This window comes from Aspergillus affinis (assembly GCF_023601865.1).
Source record: "Aspergillus affinis strain CMG 70 chromosome Unknown NODE_9_length_501208_cov_87_169129, whole genome shotgun sequence".
Taxonomy (NCBI): Eukaryota; Fungi; Ascomycota; class Eurotiomycetes; order Eurotiales; family Aspergillaceae; genus Aspergillus; species Aspergillus affinis.
Window position 1 is genome coordinate 436,813 of NW_026515790.1, and position 24,399 is coordinate 461,211.

The following is a 24,399-nucleotide window of genomic DNA, read 5'->3' on the forward strand; positions in this document are numbered from 1 at the left end:
CCGTCGCCGTCGCCATCGGGCAGCGCTTGGATCGCACTGTTCTTGCCTCCTGTGGACGAACACACCAATCTTCCCAGGATGAGCGATCACTCGCGTGTCTACGTAGGCACGGCCTTCGTGGCTGGAGCTCTTCTGACCCTCGGAGTCAAGGATCTCTTGTATCCGGAGCTGGAGCAGCTTTTCCGGAACTCTCGCCGTGAATCCAATGCGACAATTACCCTTCAAGACCTTACCAAAGATGACGATGTCCCAATTACTAGATCAGGCCCTCCAGCCATCGTAGAGGGTATCGAGGGGTGTATAGGAAATACGCCTCTGTTTCGAATCAAGTCATTGTCCGAGGCAACTGGGTGCGAAATTCTAGGAAAGGCCGAGGTAATTTCCTCTTACCAGGATGTTCCTAATCAGCTATCTAGAACCTATTGTGCTAACTGGCTGGACAGTTTCTCAATGGTGCCGGTCAAAGTTCTAAAGACCGGGTTGCGTTGAGCATGATTCAAATCGTACGTCTCAGCCACTGGTCTGATTGAGAGTTCCTCTGACTGTAATGTAGGCAGAAGAACATGGTATTCTAACTCCTCATTCGGGTGATACCGTCTATGAGGGTACTTCTGGCTCAACGGGCATCTCGTTGGCCTCTCTAGCTCGTGCTAAAGGCTACCTGGCTCACATGTATGTTCTTGTGCCATTAGCTTTCGCAGTGTGCTGTTAGTATTAACACAAACTACCAGTTGTATGCCATCCGACCAGGCGGTCGAAAAGTCCGATCTACTCCTCAAACTAGGTGCGATCGTGGACCGTGTTCCGCCTGCTCCGATTGTCGAGAAAGAGAACTTTGTTAACCGGGCCCGCGCCCTCGCACATGCTCACACTGCATCCTCTGCCAATGTATCCGATTCGGATTCCTCTGCCCAGGAGTTGGCCGAGACCTACGGCTCTACTCCGGGGAGGGGGTATTTTGCGGACCAATTTGAGAACGAGGCTAACTGGAGAGCGCACTTCAATGGCACTGGCCCCGAGATCTATGCCCAGTGCAATGGTAAATTGGACGCTTTTGTCGCAGGCGCTGGAACGGGCGGCACGATTTCTGGCGTGGCGCTGTTCCTCAAACCGATAATCCCGAATTTGAGCGTGGTGCTGGCCGATCCCCAGGGAAGCGGCCTCTACAACAGGGTCCGCTACGGCGTTATGTTCGATATCAAAGAAAGAGAAGGCACGAGAAGACGGAGACAGGTAGATACCATTGTGGAGGGTATTGGTATCAATCGCGTGACGGCCAACTTTGAGGTAGGCAAGGAACTGGTGGATGACGCTGTGAGAGTCACGGATGCACAGGCATTGGCAATGGCCAGGTGGCTTGTAGAAAAAGACGGCCTCTTCCTGGGGAGCAGCAGTGCTGTGAATTGTGAGTAACTTGTTGCTTTACTGAACGCATCAAACTTGCTAACCCTGACCTAGGTTTTGCGGCAGTCAAGACCGCGATGAGACTCGGACCTGGTCATCGAATTGTGACGGTCCTATCCGATTCCGGGTCAAGACATCTCTCCAGGTTTTGGGCTAAGGCAGGCAACGTTGGCGGTGCGGTCGACACAAAACTCGAGGATGTCTTGAACGCCAAAGATGAGCAATAGGAATATGGCCTATTCAGATTGCAAGTTACGACATGATTAAAGCCCAGATTATGTGAGAATAAATGATCACATTGATTATCAGCATGCTCCACAGTCAGTGCCCTGCTGATGCTAATCTATGACGGCTATCCTCGGTGATACTCGGTTATATGCAAGATTGCTCTTACGAAAGTACGCTTGCATGCCTCATCAATGCGCTGCCGACTGCAAATTGACAGTCGTTATTTTCATTCTCGCATTACACGTGTATTCAAGGGATGACTTCATCTCCGCTTATGAGATTCGTACCCAACAAGCACGTGAGCTTTGGATGGCATGGCCAAGGCTGTCATCCGCTCTCTAGACGAAGCGCCGTCATAAAAAAAAAAGGTGCATGATGTGGTTGCCTTCTGGCGAGGCCTACTGATGGCCTATGCGGACGTTTGTTTCTTTTGCTGACCGTTCCAAACATCATCGCCCACCCATAGACGAAATAGTTCATACTCCAGTTCTGCCTTTGGCCGTCCGGGAAATTCAGCCAGAATCCAGGACCAGGTGAGACCTCGTTGGTCTTTGATACCACTCAATGTTTCTCGCTCTCTGTGCGACCAAGACTCGGATCGAGGTGGGCTGGCACGACGATCAGTCCAATGATCCAGATTCCATTGAATAAGTTGTCTTTGATTTCTTCCTGGGAAAGATTCCAACACCTCCTTCCACTTCTTTCCTTCGACATATCTTTTAATTACGATTGTCCTTGCGTCGTCTGGCGTCATGCACATTCTAGATTTCCAGCTCGTAGGCGTTGCATCTTGAGTCGTAGCTGCATTCCCAATTGAGCTAAACCCCGTGCCGTCTAGCTGTACGCAAGGGATATCGACGTTTTTGGGGGCGTCCGGTTGCCGCCGTGCAGCCTTGTCATTAGCGACTGCATCTAGCTTCCTCCTGACTGAATTTATTTCATGTCGATCAGTAGGAGGATCCGCCGGAAGTACGGCTTTGGGAGTACCGCCCGACGTTGGCATTGCCTCTGGTTTTCACGGTATCTTTGGGAGTAGGAGGACCCGCCTGAAATACAGCTTTGGGAGTACCGCCCGACGTTGGCATTTTCCCTCTGATTCCCACGGTGGGAGTAGGAGGATCCGCCTGAAGTACCACTTTGGGAGTACTGCCCGACTTTGGCATTTTCCCCCTGATTTTCACGGTGTCTTTGGGTGTTGGTGACGGCTGGACTTCTTCCTGCAACGGGTCGTCGGATTCATTTCCATCGGGGGTTTCTGCAAAAGACCAGTCGAACACGACAGGGCTGGATGCAATCTTGCGACTCCGTTGACCAGCTCTTGGTTTCTTGGAGCTTCTCTTCTTGGCCGATGCTGTGCTTCGCCGGGAACTCCCTGGCAACGCCCAAATCGAGCCTGCGTTGGGTGGGGATTCAGATCGGGCCGCCTGAATGGCGGGTTTTGGGCGCGATCGATGCCAAGTGGGTGTTGAGAAATTCGCATTAATTTCAGGAACGCGCCAGAGTGACTCCACTGGCTGAGGTATGTTGCGACCAGGCTCGCGATCGGATTGGCCGGGTGTTTCAGCCGCAGAAATTGCTTTTTCTTTTTCTTCTGCACCTTTCCTGGCTCTCTTGGCTAGCGAGTCCCTCAGATTGTTCTGGACGTCCAGCGCAGTATCCAACAAGGAATCCACACTAGACCTATCGTCATCGGCGCCTAAATCGGCATTGGCTGCTTCATTCTGTGTCTCCTGTTTCTTCCTTGTCTCTGCCAGCCCTGGCCGTAATATCGGTGAGCCTTGCTGTCGCTGCCGTGACAAGAATATCTCCCAGTATCCTGGCTCCTCGTCCCCGTCTTGAGTCTCCACGTCGCTAGTGTTTCTGTTCACCGTATTTCCCTCTTCATCTGATCCAGGGGGGGTTGGTTCCTCCGCGGACCAATCTGCACCTGGACCGAATAGCCAGGATCCCTCTCCCTCGCCTTCCTCGCCGTCGTCCCCTTTCTCGCCAGTATCACGCTCGTCATCCATCCCTGTGAGGTGTCCGTTGTTGATGATTATATCACCTGTCTGCAGGTCTATCTCATCGCCCGCTTCTGTAAAATCCTTTTCGTATTTCTGAAAAATACCCTCGAAGATCGACTTGAGGCGCTGGTCATTTTGAAAACGAGCTTCCTGTAGATCTATGTCGTCTGTATCATCGTCTGCGCCATCCTCGTCCTGTTCTGTAAATGACAGCCGAGGTCTTTTCGAAGGCGGCTCCATGATACTTTTGCGGGGAGAGAGCGTCTGTGATAGACCGGTGGTCGAAGTTGGTAGGAAGATGATTGTTGCACACGATTGTTGTAGTTGAGAGGTCCAGGAGCGATTGTTGAGCTATCCTGGCGGGCTAAGAGTCAGTTTTCACTTCTTCAAAGGAGATGTAGAGGCGACACGAAGCGACATACTGAATCTGAGGGACGCGGCGCGACAGAAATTTAATTAACGGGAGAGACGCGACAAAAAGATGCGATATACGCGTTGAGGGGATTGGTGACAAAGAACACAGGGAAATAGGTTATCGAACAGATTAAGAACGCGCAATGATTCCCTTTAGACTCCAGGGCGCAATCGCATGTGGATTTTAGAGCTCTCGAGTGAATTGAGCCCGAGGTCAAGGGAATCAATCGCTGATGGAGAGCAATGAAACTAAGCTTCGGAAGGCGGACACCAAAACAGCGACCCGAGAGCACGGGGTCTGCATGACGTCTCCCGCAATGCCGCACCTGGACGGGCCCTTCCATCATCTCCCATCGATAACCATAAAAGATCACTCTGCTCCAGGCCGCGCACCCCTACTTGACAGCTCTTTTTTGTCACCATAATGAATGGGAATGACTCACTAATAGCCCGCCATCATGTACTGCCAGAAATGCCGGACTCCTTTGAAGCTGGACAGCTCGCTCGAGTCGCTCAACCCAGCGGTCTTCGATCTCCTCGCCGGTACCTTTTATTCCACCCTTGAAAAGCTTCACAGCCCGCTAATCGCAGCTTGAAATACTTAGGTTCTACGGGTAAAACCCTACCGGAATCGTCGTCTCGACCTTCCTATCCGCAAGAAAGAAATGAATACTACGACCGAGCCTCCCAGAATGCCAACTCCGCCGCGTACAGAAGGATGATCCCACCGCCGGTCACTGCGACCGGCAACCAGCACAACCCCAAGCTAGGACGTGGGGACAGCGGCAACATGTCCTTCGTCATGCTTACGGAGTCCCAACTCGGTCCGCCACAAATGACACCAGAGACGCAAGGCCTGGGCTCTCCGTCGAAAGGCAAACAATCATCCGGCACTCACACCAATGACAGCGAAGGGGAGTCACTCCCCTTTGCCGACCAGGTCGAGCGCAACAATCGCATTTTCGAGTTCATATCGGCTCACTCCGACATCGATCATCCCATCTGCACGGAGTGTACGGATCTGGTCATGATGGGGCTACAGAAGCAACTGGTCAATGCTACAAAGGAACGCGACGCATACATTTCCTTTCTGAGGACCCTCAACTCGTCAACGGTACCTACGAACGAAGAAATCGAGGCCGCCGAGAAATCCTTGAAGGAGACCAAAGAAGCCGAAGACAAGGCGTTTGCCGAGCTCGTCGCGCTAGAAGAAGAGAAGGCAGCGCTGGACCGGGAAATCGCCGAGCTGGAGGAGGAATCGCAAAAGCTGGATCTGCAGGAGGAGGAGTTCTGGCGTGGTCGCAACGAGTTTACACTCGAGCTCAACGGGTTCCAGGAAGAACGGGATGCTTTGAATATGAAATACGACCATGATTCTCGCCAGCTCGAAAGACTACAAAGAACCAATGTGTACAACGATGCTTTTTGTATCGGTCATGACGGCTACTTTGGGACGATCAATGGATTGCGGCTTGGTCGTCTAACCAATCCGTCCGTGGATTGGCCCGAAATTAATGCTGCCTGGGGTCAGACAGCCCTGCTCCTTGCAACGATCGCCGAGAAATTGGGGTTTTCGTTTCAAGGGTATCAACTCAAACCTCTAGGGGCCATGTCTAGGATTGATAAAATTGAGTATCCTCGCCCCTCCCCGGCTCAGTCCGCCATAGGTGGTGGGAATCCGACGACCCTAGGACCGCCTAAGACTACCACACTCGATCTTTTCTCATCCGGCGACCTGCCGCTCAATCTTCCTTGGCTTCACCGCCGATTCGACGCAGGAATGGTGGCGTTCCTGGAATGTCTACGCCAACTGGGCGAATTTGTGGAGATGTCACAGGCACCTGTATCCTCAAATCGCCGCGCTCAAACCGGCCCTCCGAGCCCGGCCCTGAAGCTCCCATACCCAATCAAGCGTGATAAAATTGGCGATGCGAGCATCAAGCTTGGTTTCAACCAGAACGACGAGACCTGGACCCGTGCCTGCAAATACACCTTGACCTGTTGTAAATACCTGTTGGCACATGCTAGCAATGTCGCTAATGTTGGTTCCAATAGTTCCGCGGCTGCTACGGCCGGTGAACAAACCAGACAGGTAACGTCCAGCCCTGCTAAGAAATAGGTAAGCCACGGCACACAGGGAAAAATGCGACATGCCTACAGACAAAGAATTTCCATCTGGCCGTCCCACTTTCCTCAAAGGGGGGTATCTGAAGTCCAGAGCACTTCGTCGAGTTGGTTGGTTATTGTGGCCCCGACTAGTTATGCGGATTCTGAAGGCCAGACCAATCATACTCTATCACGCATGAATACCTAAACGGCTTTCAGGGGGTATGTTCCGGTGTATGAGGGGCGTCGAATTCCGTGCCTCAAACCCGAGAGCCTAGAGAATCCGGTTGCAGGCTGGCCCTCAGCATGTATCTATCCGGATGGATCAGGATCACGCATGATACTTAATATCTTCCATCCTTGCGTTGCGCCCTTGTAAACCGTCCATCCAACCGGCCACGGTGGTTTTGTTGCGCATGAAACGGCGTAGGATCAACGCTACATTGCAGTAGCTGACATTCTCTTGCCACCCGGCCGAAATCTTTTTTTTTCTTTTCTTTTTCTACCAACTCATTTCGGGAGTCCTGTGATTCTAGAAGGCTTTCACACAGTTATCCCCAGGGATGTAATACATAATCTTGCCTTGCCCTTTTTGGAATCGCACCGTGGTGATAGTGTGACATGTTCATTCTGTACGACCACCATGCTTATAGTCACTTGTGTCACTTTTGCTTTCTATCAAACTTTGCCACGAACTTGCTCCCTGGCGGATAGAAACCCGACACAGGGAGGATAAAGCGGGAGATCATCACTTAGTCCAATACTTTCTTCGATCAAGAAGTGACAGGTAAACTGACACATTCCTGTTGCCAGGTGGAAGACAAGACTGACAGGCTTTTTTCTTCCCGCTGTCTCGTAGATCCATCTGGCCGACGTAATCCGCAGGGTATTTGGGATCCTCTCGGGGTGAGGAGGCTTTCTGCCACTCTCCACCTTTTTTCTGTCTTTCTCGCTTTCTTTTTTTATTTCATGGTTTCATTATTAATTCCAATGATTATTTTTTTTTCTTCTGTGATCAGAGCCCGACCCATGAACTCCCCCACCAGTCACAGACAGGAAGATAGAAAGGCGAACCCGACAAGAGGGACCAGGACAAGGGGCCTTCCTTACCAGTACTCCAACCTGCAGCGGCCCCTCGCACGAGAGAGGGAGAGAAACGAGAAGGCGAGAGCTCCTGTCTCCTCCGTAAGACCACACCGTAATACCAATGGACAAAAGGAACAAAGGGAACTAGAACTGCAGCCACATCGATTCGGCCATCCGGCGGACCCATGGCGCTGGGTCTGTCAATGTCATACAGCACTGGTAGTTACAAAAATAGTGACTGTGACTGGTAACTTGACCCGTCGTTAGGACAAGGAGTAGGAGTCTAGGACGTTGATCCTAGGTTGCCAACACGTCAACAACGTCAACGAGAAAATGGGGATGTTTTTTCGGGCCGCTTTTTATTATTATTGTTTTTTATTTTATTTTCCATACGGCCACACACGAGGAAGGTAAATCTTCCTCTTCCTCTTCCTTCTGGTCCTTTTTCCCTCTTTCCCCCTCTCGAGATCCCTGCTGGTTAGTTTCCTTTAGTGGGTTTTATTGTGGATTTGTGCTTCGGACTTGGAAGGGTCTACGGTCTACATTGAGCACGGTGTGGTGCAGTTAGGAAGTGGAAGATAATTATATTTTCCCTTTTTTCTTTTCCTTTCTGTTTTTGCTCTCTTCCTTGATTATAACTAATTATAAACAGTATGTTGCGCTTAGTGTTGAATTCTGTACTTTGCAAATTCAGTTTTTGCAAACCCAATTTACTACAATTACTTCTTTCTTCCATTTACATATATGTATGAAATCCCGTCCATCGTACTCTACTAAGTAAAGTACTTGGATTACTGAAGTCGAGACGGTGGCAACATCCTGCTGCGAATCATCGCGTCCGTTGTTGGTGGATTCATTAGCCGGAGCGAGGAAGGCAGGTTATTCGATGACGATCTGGAGATTTCGGACGCTGTCAGTGGAGGTTAGATCAGCTTCGGTTACGCTAGGTTACCTTTTCTTTTTCTTGCTCCCATTTTCTTTTTCTTTTTTGTTTATTTTGTTTTTCTTAATCCCCTCCTTTTTGGTAGTTAGGAAAGTACAGAATACGTCCCTAAGACTTGACCCTTACTTTGGGAATCCGGCCCGCCTAGGTACAGTACCTAGGTGGCTAGTTGTAGGAGGGAGGAGAGAGAGGAAGAAGGTACGGAGTAAGGATGAACACCAGGTGGGTAAGTATATCGATCTAGAATCTGAACCAGGAATGGGAATATCAATACGGAGTACTACTCCGTATGTAGAGAATTAGGAATTGGGTAATCGTTGGAAGGACTTTCTTCGGCTCTTTTCGGGATTTTCAGTACGGTGTATTCAATCCTGAGTACGCAAGTAATATCTATTTGAATTTTTGTTGTTATTATTATTTTTGGCGGTACAAATTCTTGTTTCTTTTTCCACGGTGGCGTACTTTTTTCCGTCCATACAATTGCCGTAATGGGCATGTGTGCTTTTTTTTTGTACGGATTATCTAGTTAGTTAGAGGAATAATACAATTATTCATACCATCATGGTTATAGATATCCATCGTCGAAATGAAGTTTTTCTCTAGGTATCTAATTTCGAATATCAACTGTCCTAGGTAGTGTCCAGGGGCGTGAAAAAACAAAACCAAACGATTAAAATAAGCTCCAACAATAAATAGGAGTCGGCCCTCAACCTTATCCCCATAGTACGGGCGTACAAATTTAAAACTAAATTTAAAACCCTTTTTTTCTTTGTTCCACCGCACAAAGTACAATCCTACCAAACCGGTGGATAAGCCCGTCTTTTTTAGCCTTACACAATCCTTGTTTCGGTTAGGCTGGGATCCTTGATTCTTGATTCTTTGATGGTTGCCTCCGGATGGGAGGGACCCTTTTTTTCGTCTGTCTATTACATTCTTCTAGACTTTCTTTGAGCTGTTTGATCAGATTCATCCATGAAGATCCTGTATGGCGCTTTGTACCCAAAAAAAAAAGATGCAGGTTTCCGTGAGCATGTACATAAAGTCAAGTAACTTAAGGAAGACAATTCCTAGTTACTCTACTCTACTAAGCCATGTCACAACACCAAGCCACAATGGCTCCGGAAAGCCACATCAGAGGACCCCTCCAAGAATAAGCCGATGGGAGGTGTCACCGTCCCGTGTTCGCACTCCAGAACAAAGAGAATAAAGGCCGACTACACGGACGGCTCACTCGGTGTAACGGCGTCGGGATAGGAGCTGTCGCGTTATAGTTTCCGGCTTTAGATATTTTATATATGTGTGTGCATACTGGTAATAACAAGTCATATAATTAAACTCCTGCGCCGATGTATTTTCTGGTGCAACTAAAAGTGAGGAACCATACATAGACAAAGAAACAAAGTGGGTAAAGCTGTCATTGAACTGCTCCATAATATGTGCCGTATCATGCGTGACTGATCTCCACTACGGGCTGGATCCTTTCCTTCCTTCTCTCTCGTTTATTATTATTTTAAATATCCCGCCTCATCTTTCGGATGGGCGCATTTCAGATCTAAGCCCGTTTGAGCATCACGAGTCTTGTTTGGGCACGCTAGAGGTTGGGGCTTATCTAACGTTTGTTTACGGGTTATGCTTTTCCGGGTGTGTTTTGAATCCTGACGCCCTCGGGCTTTGGGGTTCGGATTCGGAGGGATATAATAATCTTATTATGAGCTGTCTCTGTCTCTTGGGTACGGACAGTTTGATACGTAAATATATGTATATACCTGATTTCATGGGATGGTTTTAATCTGGAAAGGAAACACTCGCTAATCCGTAACAAGACAATGCTCGTTCCGGTCTGTCAGGGACAGCGCAGGTTTTCCAAGGGGAGAGAGGAGAAGGAATAGATCTAGATCTGATAAATGAAACGAAAATCTGCATGTAGATGCTTTAGGAGGCCTTCACCCCCTGGACGTCTATTTGAAAACCAACCAGTCTTTGAACATGCCATGCCCCTCGGGACAAGGACAAGGCAAGGACATCATACCATGTCAGACCCTGGCCTTAACAACCTAGATATGTAGGTAATCAATCAAGGACTAAAACTCAAACTCGAACTCAAACTCGGCCCAATAACTAGAACCCTGAAACTATAATAAATGTTACTCTGCCATTCAAACTCGGCATTTGCTTTCGTAGGCATAGCCTAATGAACGCTTAGAAGAACAATCCCCGGGACTAAGCGAGTCATCAAGGTTATAATAATATAGAGCCAAACACCTAAATACCTACAGTACTTACCATACCAAGGGCTATATTATAGCCTCATATAGCATCTATTCCCATCCTACCTTATAAGAGCCGAGATAACTTGGCCTGACCCGACCACGCGAATTTAGGGTAGTTCGCACTGACAACGCAATAATTACTCCTTTCAGCAACGACGTAACTCCGGACATCCCGATCTCGAAACGAGTTTCCAACTCAGCGGAGAAAAAGAGTGATCGGAAACAAATCTTATTCACTCACCATGGCCGTTGAACGATTCTGCCAATGGCGAACGCTGCTGCCTTAGTTTCCTATCAATTGCCTAGTGTGTGGTCGCCTCTTGATAGGAAACCTCTCTCTGGGCGACGGGGGAGCAGGTAGGCGGTTTGTAGATTTGAGTGCGCCTATCTGGTAGTAGATTGCTCATTGCGTGCCTTGTTAAAGTTTGGACGGAAAGCATGGACGGTTTCTCACCCGGGACCCACAAGCCCATGAGGCCGACGGGATGAGCCTCTCGGGGGGAATGTTGTCCCGTATGCGAGCTTGGGCTTTAGGGAGTCAGTATGTTTGTCGTTGGATTTTTCAAACAAAGAGAGACGTACCTTTTTCTATTCTTAAGAATATTCGAATCCAGGTGGTCATACGCGAAGAGAACAGCTTTCTTGAAAAGAAGGCACTGCAAAGAAAGTCATACCTTGGATATTCTGATATCGAAGAATCCCTAATATATCCTGAACTCCATAGCTATCTATTAATATAAACCCACCAAGCAGACCGTTTTTTCTTAATTTATATCAAATTTAATTGACTTTACTTCAATCCCTCCCGCGCGTCCTTCTACATTTGCAAAAATCCGAACGCCCTTACCCCTCGTAAATAAAACCAAGTCTAGCCAAGCCTGTCAGGTAACCGTAACTGTAAAAAATTCCCTCAGGATGGATCGCTGGCGGGTATCCCGATCCGGTCCGCCACGATGACGGGCCGAAGTTCCAGTCTTTGGCCATCTGGGTACCCAAGGTACTAGCGTCACTGGCTTCTGGTTCTGGGTCACCGTTCGAAAAAGTAAATAAACAAAAAAGAAAAAGAAAGAAACGAAAAAAGAAACAAGAGGGTAGGAAACCAGGGATATTTATATATAGACGTCAAATTATAAAAAGAAACGCAGAAATAAAAACAAGAAACTCGCCAATAGCAAGGCACGTTATACTCTTACTTAGCGTGGTCAGCCATGAGGCAATGAAGGGTCGAAACTTTGGATGTGCTCAGGCCTCATCCTGTGGCCCGCACACCGATCATGAGGTGACGTTTCCCCAGTATTAGTGTACGGAGTAGTCGGCATGGAGGGAAAGGAGGTCAGAGGAAGATGGGAAGAACAGGAGTACTTAATAGGCAGCGAGAAGAAAAGAGGGCGGAGTATGCTGCATGGCCATGAAACAATTATTCTATCGCCTCAAGGATATTTATATTCGTTGTTTACGGTAACATTTAGTTAATTTAATTTTATTTTCTGCAAAATAACACTACAACGGGAATCAACATAAGACGGGCCCTGTTCTCGATAAAATCTAGCAGCGAAAGCAAAGGCAGAGAGAGGAAAAGAAGGGTCTTGACGTAGATTAAAAATATTAATTATGCGGTGATAGAAAGTACTGTGCAGACATGGTAGGGGGAGATTATGTACTTACTCCGTAGACAATGATCCCCCCAAAGTTGCACCTGCAGAAATGGCGCATGCAAGTACGAAACTAAGCTGTCAGTTAGTCTGACTGTCTGGGTAAATTGTTGGTGATCCTCCTTGACGGGTGTTACGACGTACAGATACCTACTTATTCTAGGGAGTACATAAATAGGTAAGGTAAGGTATTGATGATTACACCTAGCGTACGAGCTATACTGTGCTACTGGTATTAGAAAGACAAGTAGTCGTTGTCTCTTCGAGGAGATTTCCTATTGTGTCTTCCACGCCCCTTTTCTCCTTCCTTCGCCTTGTAATGAGCCGCTTGGCTTTGGTTGGAGAGAAGGAGGTCTGGGCTTGGGAAGGGAGATAACGTCCTGTTTTTTATATAGGTTTCTGCGGAATATTCTGAAATTCTGGTTCGAGAAAAGACAAGAAAAGTATTATTGGCTGGAAACCTGATTCAAAACGTAAAAATTGAAAAAAAAAAGGCTCACATGCAGGTTCCTGCTGGAACGGGTTTAGCCTATTGACTCAGCATCTGACCCCCGGAATTCTTTCAGCAGCATCAGTATCTTCCCTAAACAGTACCCTAGATACCATAAGTGTTATTTAGTCTCCAGATGTATCGCCTAACCAGTCAGATACTCATATCTGTATCAGTATCGTTGATGGAATGGCTCGTGGTGGACCGATTTCGATTCCTCAAGAATCTGCCCCTATCTGCCAACAACCAGTTTGCCTGGATATCCCTGGGTGACAAGTGTGAACTGTTCTTACACATTGGGATGCGAAGGTCGCAGAACGAACTTAGATATTTCCAGGATTTACCCTAACAATCTAATGGGTTTTAGTTGATGGAAAGTGTGCCGTTTGACGCCCTCGGGCCTTGAATCCTTTCTGTGCTTCCCCCCAGGAAATGCAGCGACTCATTATTAATGCTCTTACAGGATAGTCTCAGAGCCCACAAGGCCTCAGTCGAATCAGCCCTATCCCTTTCAGATCAAAGCTCGGCTATTTCCCCCCAGCGGTCGGCTAGACATCACGTCTCACATGACAATGGGCTACAAGGTAAAGGAAACAGCGATGTTTGGTATGTAACAGTGGCTCGGTCCGTTGCGTATTGTTGTTTCAGATCAGAACACAAACATAATCAAGTGTATAGGTACATTAATGGAAAGGGTGTGTGTCTCAATCTGCATGTCGGTGCTGGATCATATTCTGGTCTCTGGTCAAGTAGGGTCGGAACAAGGCATCGTCCTTTTGACTGCTGACTCTATCCGCAGCACCTAATTACTCTTTTCTTCATGCCGCATATACAGCAGCAGATGAACGGGCTCCAGTCTAAATATACCTTGACGTCAGACCACAAATTGCCTCTTGGCTTTGGGGGAAAGAGCTCCCGGGGAAAAAGGTTTTGCCTAGCCAAGTTGGGAACTGCAACGCCCCCAAGTTCGCCCTAGTGATTATCATAATGGCAAGCACCGAGTCCATTTTGACAAGACCTCTTTGGATGGGCTTGGGCTTCTATACGCTCCTTCTCGTCGCGAATTTGCCCCTCAGAACTACTATTGTGTGCGCTAATGACACCAAGGCCTTTTCATGAAATTCCGGTTGCACGTCATGCGTTGTGTGATTTGTTTCTTGGGAATCGAAAGACCCTCGGGTTTGTACTTTTAGATGGATGATCACCATTGCCCCCGTGGAATAAACCAATGGAAGGATCACAAAGTTGGTTGTAGCCGTCAGTGCTTCAAGAATGTCTCGAGATAAGAGACCAAGTGGAAACCTGTTACTCCGACATGATGCGGGCGAATGCCTTTTCCAGCCTGGTCAACCCCCCCCCCCAAATCCTGGTATCAGCTGGGGTCCTGGCAATGCCTCCTCCTTACAGATCCCCATCCTAGGTTGTACAGAAGAATGCAGTCGCAAATCCCGTCTCGAGGTCCTCGCTCGACCATATTGCCTGTCATACAGCCGGGCCCTCGGGCCACTTTACACAGCCACCGACGCCTTCTCTTGACTCTAAACCCTCTGGACTCTACTGGTCGCCCTTGATTCCCCTCTCACCCCGAGGCGGGAGATGTTCCGGAATTGGCCGTTCATGTATACTTGCCTGGCAACAACCGTTCCCCAAGTTTGCTTAAATTGATTTCAGAAGACAAGTCACTTCACCACGCCCAATTTGGTCAAACATGCAGCTGCTAATCGATTATCCATGATTGTGGCATCACGATCGTACTTTACGTTTCAACGTTGTGTTGCCGATTTCTAGGACGTAGATGGCGTATCTGACGGTTGACAGGAATTATCGCTAGCTCAAACTAAGAGTTTATTTGGCCATCACCTGAATTTCCTGTGTTAAAGATCTTCGGATTGCCAACTCGCGATAGAAAGGTAGTCGAAGTCAGTGCACTGGTGGCTGTAGGCTAGGTCTTAGTAATTCTACAAATATAATATAATGGAGGATAAGTCTTGGCTGGATGCGGCAACTAACTACGGCATGTTAGGGAACGGTCAGACACGCCTAGAGGTTGCCAAAACGTCCCGTTCCTTTAGTTAATAAAAAATGCAAAAGGATAGGAAATCCAATCGGACCATACTTTGATACGTTTGAGGAACCCTTGACCGTGAAGCGTTTGCTATGGTTGTTGCCTGATAGAGTTGGCATATGTTTTCTCACAGCGGAAGAAGAGTCCTAGGCAGCACCGGTGTACTTCTAGCTTGTCTAGGAATACATACTAGGTACTTACCTCTACTACTCGATAGGTACTCCGTATTGTGATGGGAGAATGACCCATTTACCCAACACCGGGCAGTGGTAATTTGCGTAAGACCAAAGGGAAAAACCAAGGTCAACCTCGTCCGCGATGCTCGGACGATTTGAGCGCAGAGTGGAGGAATGGATCTAAGACTCGATTTGTACTAAAGGCCGGGGAGGGTGGAGGTACATACATGGTACTTCCTGCTTCGGACGAAGAGTCTAGGACTAGCGCGCCTACTAACTCGGGAGAGGCACAGACAGCCGGGGCGATACCGGTACCTTACGAGTCGGTAAGGTACTGTCAAGGCAGTCCGTGTCAGAACGTGACAAAAGTACACGGACCCTTGGCCAGACGCGGTGATTGGGCCGGGGAAACAGGGATGGCAGCAGCCGCGGGCTTTTCCAGCAGCAGGTCGCCGCAAAGGGCAGGCGGACCGTACTTTTCCTTCCGTGGCGGCGAACCACTTGGTTGCCCTGTTGGTTTATTATTTGATTTCCATTTTTGTCGTTTCTTCTTCGACCTACAGATGGTATCCAGTATCTTCCTTTCTTTCTCCCTCTCTCTCCCTCCCAGCTCCCCAAGTAAGGTATCGTGGTGGTTACTGCCTTACTAGCTTCCCGTTTGAACCACCGAGCCAGTTCCTGCTCGGAGATTGAATAATTCATGCTCAACCTCACGAATCCCTCCCAGAATCCAAGTGTTGGCGCGGTAAACCGACTGCATTTCATTACACCCATACTGTACAGACCTGCAGACCGTCCAGACCGGACTCGGCCACAACTAATATTATCAACTTAAATATCCATCCTGATGTCTAGCTGACTTCCTACTAATTCATACTGCCTTTTTCCTAACCCAACTCCTCCGTACATCGTCATTCCTCTCGGGCTCCATTACTTACCCCCCTCCCTCTCCCAAATACCTGACTTCTTGACCTCCGTCTACTCGGTTCGATCATTTGGGTTCACCTACAAACTCGTCTGTTTTCCCCTACATAAGTCTGTCATTTTTTATTACTTTGTTGCCCGTCTTTCTCTCTTCCTCTGCGATCCCCACGTCTTTCCCTCGTGAGCACGCGCTTTTTGACTTCTTTTTATTTTCTCTTCTCTTCTCGTCTCTCCTCGTCCTTCCTCTCTCTCTAGTCCACAACACTTCCTTATTACGTCCGCGGCTCCCCACACCGTGCCTTTCTATTCTTGGCTCTACTCTGCTTCCAGTCTGCTGGCTCCATCGACAGTTTACTGATTTCTTTGCCCCCCGAAGAAGTCAGAGTATGAGTGACGGCGAGCTCTCGGTGATCTGTTCATGATGGAAGGTTCCATCCCTCCGTCGGCCGCCCTTCCTCTCTCTCCTACTACCACTTCTTCCTCTTCGGCCGTCTTTCGTCCCCGCAGATCTGACGACTGGCACGAGTATCGACCAGCCATCGAACAGCTCTATCGCGATAATCAGTTAAAGCTCAAAGATGTTAAAAGAATCATGGAGCGTGACTATAACTTTGTTGCCTCGTACTGTCTCCCCCTTTTCCTTTGCTCGCGGTGTCTTTGCTTTTTTTCTTTTTCTTTTTCTTTTTCTTTTTCTTTTTTTTCTTTTTCTCCCCCCGGGCGTTTCCCTCCGCTCTCAGGGAAGCCATGTATAAAATCCATCCGAACTTGAACTAGCGGAACTCAGATGATTTATTCTGGGGCTATTCTTTCTCACAAATGGATGTTTCTCTTCGCCTGCTTCTTTTCCAATTCTCGTTGCCCCTTTCTTTCGAGCTTGGAAGAGGACAGTGCGTCGTCTCTGTTGCTTTTTCTGAATTGCTTTTTCCACCCTCTTTGCTTTTTCCTCGATGGACGAATCAGGAGCTCAATAGTCATCCCCCTAACAATCAATACGTCCAGGGAAAAACAATATAAAGACCGCCTGGCAGCTTGGCACATCCGAAAGAACATCAAAAATAAAGAGGTCCAAGTCATGATCCGGAAACAGCAGAAACGAGCGGCTCGAGGCAAGCAAACCGCCTTTCGCGTTGGTGGGCAGGAAGTCGACTCCAAACGCATCGCACGTTTCGTCCGTAGATATGGCACCCAGTGGGATAGCAAACCTCGCGATGACCACCGCCAAGCTAGCCCAGAACCAAGTGAGTCAGATTTCTCTCCCGGTACATCATTCCATCGATCACAAATTCACCTGGAAATCGCAGAAACACCATCTGATATGAGTTGCTATACTCCGGAGCCCGACGAAAGAGGCGCAACCCTATCTCCGCTGCCTGAGCTGCAGCCAAACCATCGAGAGATGGCCCATCCTCGCTGTATGCATCCAGTCCAACATTTTCTTCTCGTGCGGATGTTCTTTGTCGATTAACCAGTCATAATCCTAGATGACGAGCCGTTCGATCCGATGCCCGAAGCCGACATTGATGACAATCGATCTTTGACGGCTACTCTCAGCCCTAGTCTACCTAATGAAACACCTAAACCTTTGGACACCCCCTTGCAAGAGGCAAATGCTTGGAATGAGCTTGTATCATTTCAAGATCGCCTTTTGGTCCTCCATCAGACCCTCGAACAGACCATGTCTGGGTTTACGTCGCCCCACGATGAATGAACACAACAGTCCGAAAAGAACAACAGGCGCTCTCAGCGCCTGAAGGCCCAGAATATGGAGGAAAGCGGGCCGTCATCCCCGTTGGGGAACTGCTCAAATGGAAAGATTGTCAACACCCACCTCTCTTATACCACCTTTTGTCATTGGTCAGAGTAACTATATTACCAGCCGCATCTCAGTTTACTGCATTTCTGTAATACTGCCCCATTGTTGCCATCAGCATTTCCTTTTATCATTTTTATTTTCCTTTACCATTTTTTCTTTCCGTTTGATTGGTTCACTTTAGCTTTTTCGTTCTGCCCTTCTCAGAGTGCCGACTATATAGAGCATCTATGGTTTGTTTTTCTGGGAGAGGTATAATGTAGGTTCTGGTGTACCGTTTAAATGAACAAATCGTCAAGGTGTACGGGACTGGTGGCACTTATATCCAGACCTCGACTACGAAGGCCGTCGCTCTCGCCCTAGTCTTGCCTTTCAACAATCACAACCTACAGAGCAAGGTGATAACCACACGGCGCCGATCTTATCGCAGACTTCAGACAGTCAAATCACTACGAAATCGTCGCCTTGCAATCAGCTTCTCGATACACTCAACTACCGTTGTGCACAACACATTTCCAAGGAGCAACATCATCCAACATCTATATTCCCCCTCATGACCCATATCTATGAGAGGTTGCCAAAAAGCGATGGAATGGCTAGCCTCTTTTCGGACACCAGTCTAACCCAAAATCAGATACCGGCGTCGCATCACGACTTCAATGTGACATTTACGTTACCGACATCTTTTGGATGCACCTTCTATATGGTCGATGACGAAGGAATATAAGGAGGGGGAAGAGATGCAATGAGGAACCACGAATTTCCAGCTTGTATGAAGGTGACAAAGATGGGAAATTCGCTCCGCTATTCTAGTTGCGCTCACTGTCAGATTGAAGGTCTAGGATCGAGGTAGTCGACTTATTCAGCGACAGGCGATCATGCGTATTGAACGGACCCTAGCGCACGAGCCCCCTCGAGATCCTGCAAGACGACGATATTCCATCGCCCGGTCGCCACCACACACGCCAACGCCAAGGCTGCCCCAGAAGATCGCTAGTGACAGGGGCAAAATACAGCAAGTGGAGGACAGCCCGACAGATGTCAATCGTCATAGTAAATCCTCCTCAGCGAGACGAAATGCTGTACTTCCACCTCTTCAAGGGTTATTAAACAAACGATGCTGCATGGGGAGTCCAAAAGTACTAGCGCTGGCTCGAGTGGGTAATCACAAACGACAGGAAATGAAAGAATCCAAACCCCGGGCTAAAACACATTAATAGAAGGTAGATTATGGGCAGCACCACGGCTAATGGTTGCACTGGTCCCCGAGACACAGATATCAAAAACTAGTCGATACAAACGAACGCTAGACCATGGAAAACAGGACCGAGTCCTCCACGACCAATAAATCTACCATGCAATGGACGAGACACCTCCCATCAGGGGGAAGAAACAAATAAAGCAGCAAATATGGAAAAAGAATCCGCCACAAATCAAACGATAGACTGCAGCCGACAGACAAACGGAAGGGATCACTGGCGCCGACTCCCCAGTCCAATCCGGTAGAGCCAGCCCTAACCTGAGCGAGCAGATCCAAGGGGGCCAGCGGACCAGTCAGTGGTTTCAGGTCCTGGCGTTCTTCGCGCCGGATATTGTCGATCTTTGTTGAACAAAAGTACTGGTCCTAAGATTACGCAGTACAGTGTTTTCCATCAACTTCTGTTGGTTTTCTCCCTCATAGGAATCTCGTGCGATATTGAATTTTTTTTTTTTTTTTTTTTTTTTTTGTATACATCGTACTTGATCGTATAACCCGTAGCTAGTATCTCGGCGTAGGAAAAGGCAAGAACGTGTATCTGTACTCCGTACATACTCCGTATATGCGAAGACAATATACCCTCCTGAAGAACCCACTGAGCGGCGCAGCTGAAAAGCCCGGTCACTACTCCGTACGGAGTAGAGACTCCACGCCAAAGTACTCCGTACATACACACATAACTACAGAATATCATATGACCGACTTCCTAGTCTTAGCCATCCCTCCTATTGACATCATCAGTATTTCTCTGACGGAACATCCCCGAATGCCTTGCTGCCTGAGGTATGATGTGATTTGCAGCCTTGCAATGATGCCGCCGTACCTTATCGTCATCGCTGGTCGAGGCTGACCCGCTGACAGGGGAGATTCTGAATTCTGACTGCTCGGTCGGGAGCGGTAGGTTATCGTTATCGTTCATCTGCTTCTTTCAGATGACCTTTTTGTCAGTGTCAATGTCCTCTCACATGACCATGACGTGCGCTTATAGTCGGTTTACCTTTTCTTTCTTTTTGCTTTCTTTTCTTTTGTTCTGATCTTCTGTAAAGAGAAAGTACTTTACAATCCCCTCCCATCGTCTATCTTCGACCAAAGATAGGCTTAGTAAATCTCCCAGGTCAGAATTAGTTAGTCGGTTTTGGTGCCTGTTATGTATGTATATGACTCCCGCTATTAATTATACGAAATAATACCGAGGTCTGCGTAGACTAACTGACTGGCTGACTGTATACAGTACATGATAGTCTCAAAACAAAACTGGAGTGAGATATAGATATATGCTGATTTACTCCTGTGAATTATATTGGGAATATCTATCTATCTATTTGATTTGCCTTTGTCATGAGGAGCTCAATTACTTGACTTGTATGTCTCTACGTATGTACATACATTCTCTGAGCAACAACACCCAACATTATCTTGCTATATGCGAATATCACTGTCTTACGATAGTCCCAACACCCAATTAACCAAAGTCAAACCCTATCCACTCTTTCCACCCAAGAACCCAACAATCAAACCAGCAATCTTCTCCGGCTGATCCTCCATGGCAAAATGTCCACACTCCTCCAACACCTCCAACTCTGACCCCGGAATCGCTCGCTGGAGTCTAACCCCCCACTCGACCGTCTGCCACTTATCATCCCCCCCCCAGATCAACTTCACAGGAACTTCTCCGAGCCGGTATAACTGATCCGACACCTCCATGGTATGTTTCGGGTCATAGTGACGGATCTGGTGCTGGAAGAGACTCGCCTGACCGATTGGTCCGGAGATGTACGATAAGAAGGTATTCAGGCTAGTTTCTTCGAAACGCTGCTGATTGTGAACGGCGGAGAGGAGCCAGTCCTTAAAATGTACCCGGTGCTCTTCATCAGAAGCCTTCATCAGCTGTTCGAGACCCAGCTCTAGTTGCGCTTTCGTCCTTTGTGATGGATAACTATCGAAACTGACCACGTCGATCATCGTCAAAGAACGTAGGTGTAGTCGGCGGGGTGACCTCGTTCCAAAGCGCTGCGCGATTCCGCCTCCGATGTCGTGCGCGACGAGATGGAATGTGGAACCGGCCTTATCGAGAGCCCAATGCGCTAGCAAGGCTTCGAGGATGGGCACTTGGCCGGAGATCGAGGTGTCGATGGATGGGTCGCAGGGCCGTTCGGAAGCGCCGTAGCCGAGGAGGTCGTAGACGTGCACTTTGTAACCGGCGCTGGTTAAGCGGGGGATTATGTTTCGCCATATTAGGGATGATGAGGGGGTTCCGTGGAGTAGGACCACGGGCTCTGGGTCTTCCTTCTTCGATGACGACGAGCCGGGGCTGAAGATGGAGTATGCTATGCGGGAGCCGTGGATGAGGACATGTTCGGTGGCTATGGGGAGCATTGTTGTTTGATGAGGAGGTTTGTTTGTGGATGGGTCCAGAGTGAGGAAGGAGGTTTGAGGACTGTGTGTTGGAGTTGGATTGGTAAGGAGGGGAAGTGTTATGATATCCGTGATCACTCAGCTTGGATCATTTGGGCTTGGCCATGGTCAGCTAACTACGTCAAGTCTAGGTACTCATTTTCTTCTGTATTTGTCAGATAGCCATGTCCCACTTTTTGCTGTTGGAGTTGTAGTTGTGAGATTATCCGGGTGTCTGTACCCGGATTGGTGTCCATTCATCGTGTCTCCACGGGAAGAGCCCTTCATATTGCTCAATTTGGATTACACATGCAAGCAGCTACTGTGGATAGTTAGGATAGGCAGTTCCTATAGGACGAACGCGACCCAGGTCGGCTTAGTGTACGAGTAAACGAAAGCTAATATTTAGCTAGGTCCAAGTGCATTAATAATATTTCTATAGAATACGTCGTTTACTCCAATGTGTTTCTCAATGTACTATGTAAAACATTAGGAATCAATATAGCCTAAAGCAAAGAAGATCTATCAGCATCAGCATCACTAGAGCTAGAGAATGTTCTCATAGCGTAATATCAAAAAAAGAAGATCCAGACGCACATTCATCCACATGAGTCTTCTCGGGATTTAGATCAGGCTGAATCGAAGTCAGAGAGAATCCTCTGTCGACAAGTTATAGAACGGAAGGACTTAATAAGTAGTAATCCTGCGTAGAAGGTGTATATAAAAGACTCTAACATGCACTTGTATGTATGCCTTTGTATGTACTCTTTGCATAGATAGATTCAATCTACGCTTTTCATATATACGCTACCAACCAGCGCCTCGCCCTGAACTCCAGGTTGGCAAGGCATATATCCTCGTCCTAGGTGGGTATATGAGGCAGTACTGAGTCGCTTAGGGGAGTTAGCTATCTCATACAGCCGCATCTAATGGATTGTTCTACCCATTTCAAGGTCTTGAATTTGTTCAATTTAGGCATCGGAACCCTACCCGTTATCGGAACCGTATCCGAGACTGATAGTCCAATCTTCCATTTCTCTTGAAGAAGAGATGGACTCTACTATACAGTTTTTATCCTCGATAGATAGAGAGATAGAAAGAGTCAAGTACCTCATTCATCAATTGTAGTATATATACTCCACTCTATTCTACTACCGGCGTCAGATTGTCATGAGTGGAGACCGTATACTCCGTACACCTCCGTTTTATCTGGTCTACCTAAAGTGGGCTAGAAAATCCATTCCAAAAGTTCCATTCTATGAGTATTGGAAAGTATCTAGGTAGATAGTTTCATGCGAACAGACAGGAAGTAAATAAATATACTTTTGTCATCATGAAGTCACAGAGGCAAGGTGAAAAGGTGAAGTGATGAAGAAAGATAAAAATAATAATTTGTACAGAAAGTTATAAGAGAAAAGAATAAGAGAGATGTGTATAATATAGAGAAAATAAAAAAGGGAAAAGGGAAAGGGCAAAGGAAGAAGACCTTTTGAAAGCGCTCAACCATTAACAAATGACGAAAGGAATCACAATCACAACCACAATAAGAACAAGCATGAGAAAACAGAACCATGTCCCCAGTAATGAAAAAGAAAAACAAATCAAGTTACCCAACGCTTGTAATATCCCGTAGACCAAAAGGAAAAAAAAAAAAAAAAAAAAAAAAAGAGGTTGGTAGTAGTCATCAATATCTCTCATCCCGAGTGATATACAGTCATGTGCAATGATTCCGACTCGGTTGGAGTGGGTCGATAATGTGTTCCTTGAGACGTAGCGGTGCTGTGCTGGCGTCAAGAAGAAGGCAAACATACGCCTCATGAATAGAAAGCGCTCTTTTGGAAGCTCTCCGGCGAGATGTCACCCATCTTGCCCTTGAGCTCGGGCTTCGTATCCTGGGCAGCGACGGTAGCGATTTCTTCAGACGCGCCCGCTTGTAAGCTGTTGCTACGGCTAGCCGCCTGGCTACCGGCCGTGATGGCCTGTTGCGGTTTCCGCTGAATCGTCTCCAGGTAAGGCCCGGGAAGGTATCCGACGCGGCCGTCTCGGGCCCGGCACCGCCACCATTCAGACGCATTGCCCATGGGGTCCGACTTGCTGAGAACAGCGACGATGTCGCCCTTCTTCGCGGCCAAGTCGACGCCGTTGCTTTCCTGCGACTCGGGGGAGTAGTCGTACAGCACACGGCAGAAGTCCAGCTTAGAGGGGTCCAGCGGAGCTCCGCCCTGCGCCTGTTCACCCTCCATGAGCTGGCGACGCTGCTCCTCCTGCGAGCGGGCCAACGACTTGATAAGTTTGCCCATGAGGTACGGAAGACCAAACAGGGCGATCAAAAACATGAAGAACGGCTTCTTCGATGGCTTAGGAGGAGCGGGCGATCCATCAGGAAGAACGGCGGGCGCGGACCGTCCGTTCAGGAATGCCGCGAAGGCCGACGGAGTGAGAGCGGTGGCGTCGGCGGGTGGTGGCCGACCGGTGAGCTTTGCGATCAGCGTCCTGAACCACCTGATCAAAGTGAAGATGCCGAGGGCCGAGCCCAGAGTATTGCGTAGATTGCCAAACTGTTCGGCGACGGAAACCATAGCTGTCATCATGCCTAAGTCAGCCTTACAATCCTCGATAAGATGTGAGACAAAAAGACAGTGAACGTACCGAAGAAAGAGCCGTGAGTCGCCATGTAGGTACTCTCGAGCATCTGAGCGAACCCGCCAAACGCGCCCACGATACTCTCAATCATCTGGAACGTCGCCTGGGTGTTCTGACCGAACGAATTCGTCAAACTGTTGGGATCGTTGGGATCACCGGGCATGCCACCTCCGTACATGCCTCCCATCCCGCCCATGCCGCCATACATGCCACCGTAGCCGCCCATGCCGCCATACATCGATCCCATGCCGCCCATCGTGCCAAAGCGGGAGTATGGAGAAGAGTAGGAGCTGTAGCCGCCCATGCCGCCCATGCCGCCGTACGGACTGGCGCCGAACCGTGAGGCACCATACGGCGAGTAATTCGACGCCGTGCGATTCACAACTGAGTTCAAAGAATTAGGTCGAGAGGGTAGATCGGGAGCGGTAGAGGTGGTCGTCGAAGCCGCGGTCGGCGCAGCCGAGGTAGTTGTTGTAGACATGGCCGATGTAGGAGCAGTGGATAGGGCGGTCCCTACATAGACAAAAAACAGA

The 24,399-nt window shown here is 48.4% G+C and overlaps 6 protein-coding genes across 6 annotated transcripts; 3 read left to right on the forward strand and 3 right to left on the reverse strand.

The window, feature by feature from the left end:
- Positions 1–78: 78 nt before the first annotated feature.
- KD926_011745 (putative cysteine synthase) lies at positions 79–1,631 on the forward strand (the record flags this gene model as incomplete). Its single annotated transcript, XM_053096269.1, has 5 exons — positions 79–375; positions 444–503; positions 554–672; positions 732–1,405; positions 1,459–1,631. 5 exons carry the CDS (start codon positions 79–81, stop codon positions 1,629–1,631), a joined length of 1,323 nt encoding a protein of 440 aa, XP_052959755.1.
- A 948-nt stretch (positions 1,632–2,579) lies between these two features.
- On the reverse strand, positions 2,580–3,875 carry KD926_011746 (Myb-like DNA-binding domain protein; the record flags this gene model as incomplete). The annotated part of the gene is made up of 1 exon (XM_053096270.1): positions 2,580–3,875. One exon carries the CDS (start codon positions 3,873–3,875, stop codon positions 2,580–2,582), a length of 1,296 nt encoding a protein of 431 aa, XP_052959756.1.
- Positions 3,876–4,507: 632 nt separating this feature from the next.
- KD926_011747 (beclin 1) lies at positions 4,508–6,168 on the forward strand (the record flags this gene model as incomplete). Its single annotated transcript, XM_053096271.1, has 2 exons — positions 4,508–4,592; positions 4,655–6,168. 2 exons carry the CDS (start codon positions 4,508–4,510, stop codon positions 6,166–6,168), a joined length of 1,599 nt encoding a protein of 532 aa, XP_052959757.1.
- A 10,665-nt stretch (positions 6,169–16,833) lies between these two features.
- Positions 16,834–17,469, forward strand: KD926_011748 (uncharacterized protein; the record flags this gene model as incomplete). The annotated part of the gene is made up of 2 exons (XM_053096272.1): positions 16,834–17,173; positions 17,243–17,469. The coding sequence occupies 2 exons, from the start codon at positions 16,834–16,836 to the stop codon at positions 17,467–17,469; spliced, it is 567 nt and encodes a 188-aa protein (XP_052959758.1).
- Positions 17,470–20,308: 2,839 nt separating this feature from the next.
- On the reverse strand, positions 20,309–21,205 carry KD926_011749 (alpha/beta fold hydrolase; the record flags this gene model as incomplete). The annotated part of the gene is made up of 1 exon (XM_053096273.1): positions 20,309–21,205. The coding sequence occupies one exon, from the start codon at positions 21,203–21,205 to the stop codon at positions 20,309–20,311; it is 897 nt and encodes a 298-aa protein (XP_052959759.1).
- Positions 21,206–23,037: 1,832 nt separating this feature from the next.
- Positions 23,038–24,347, reverse strand: pex13 (peroxin PEX13; the record flags this gene model as incomplete). The annotated part of the gene is made up of 2 exons (XM_053096275.1): positions 23,038–23,804; positions 23,873–24,347. 2 exons carry the CDS (start codon positions 24,345–24,347, stop codon positions 23,038–23,040), a joined length of 1,242 nt encoding a protein of 413 aa, XP_052959760.1.
- Between the last annotated feature and the right edge of the window lie 52 nt (positions 24,348–24,399).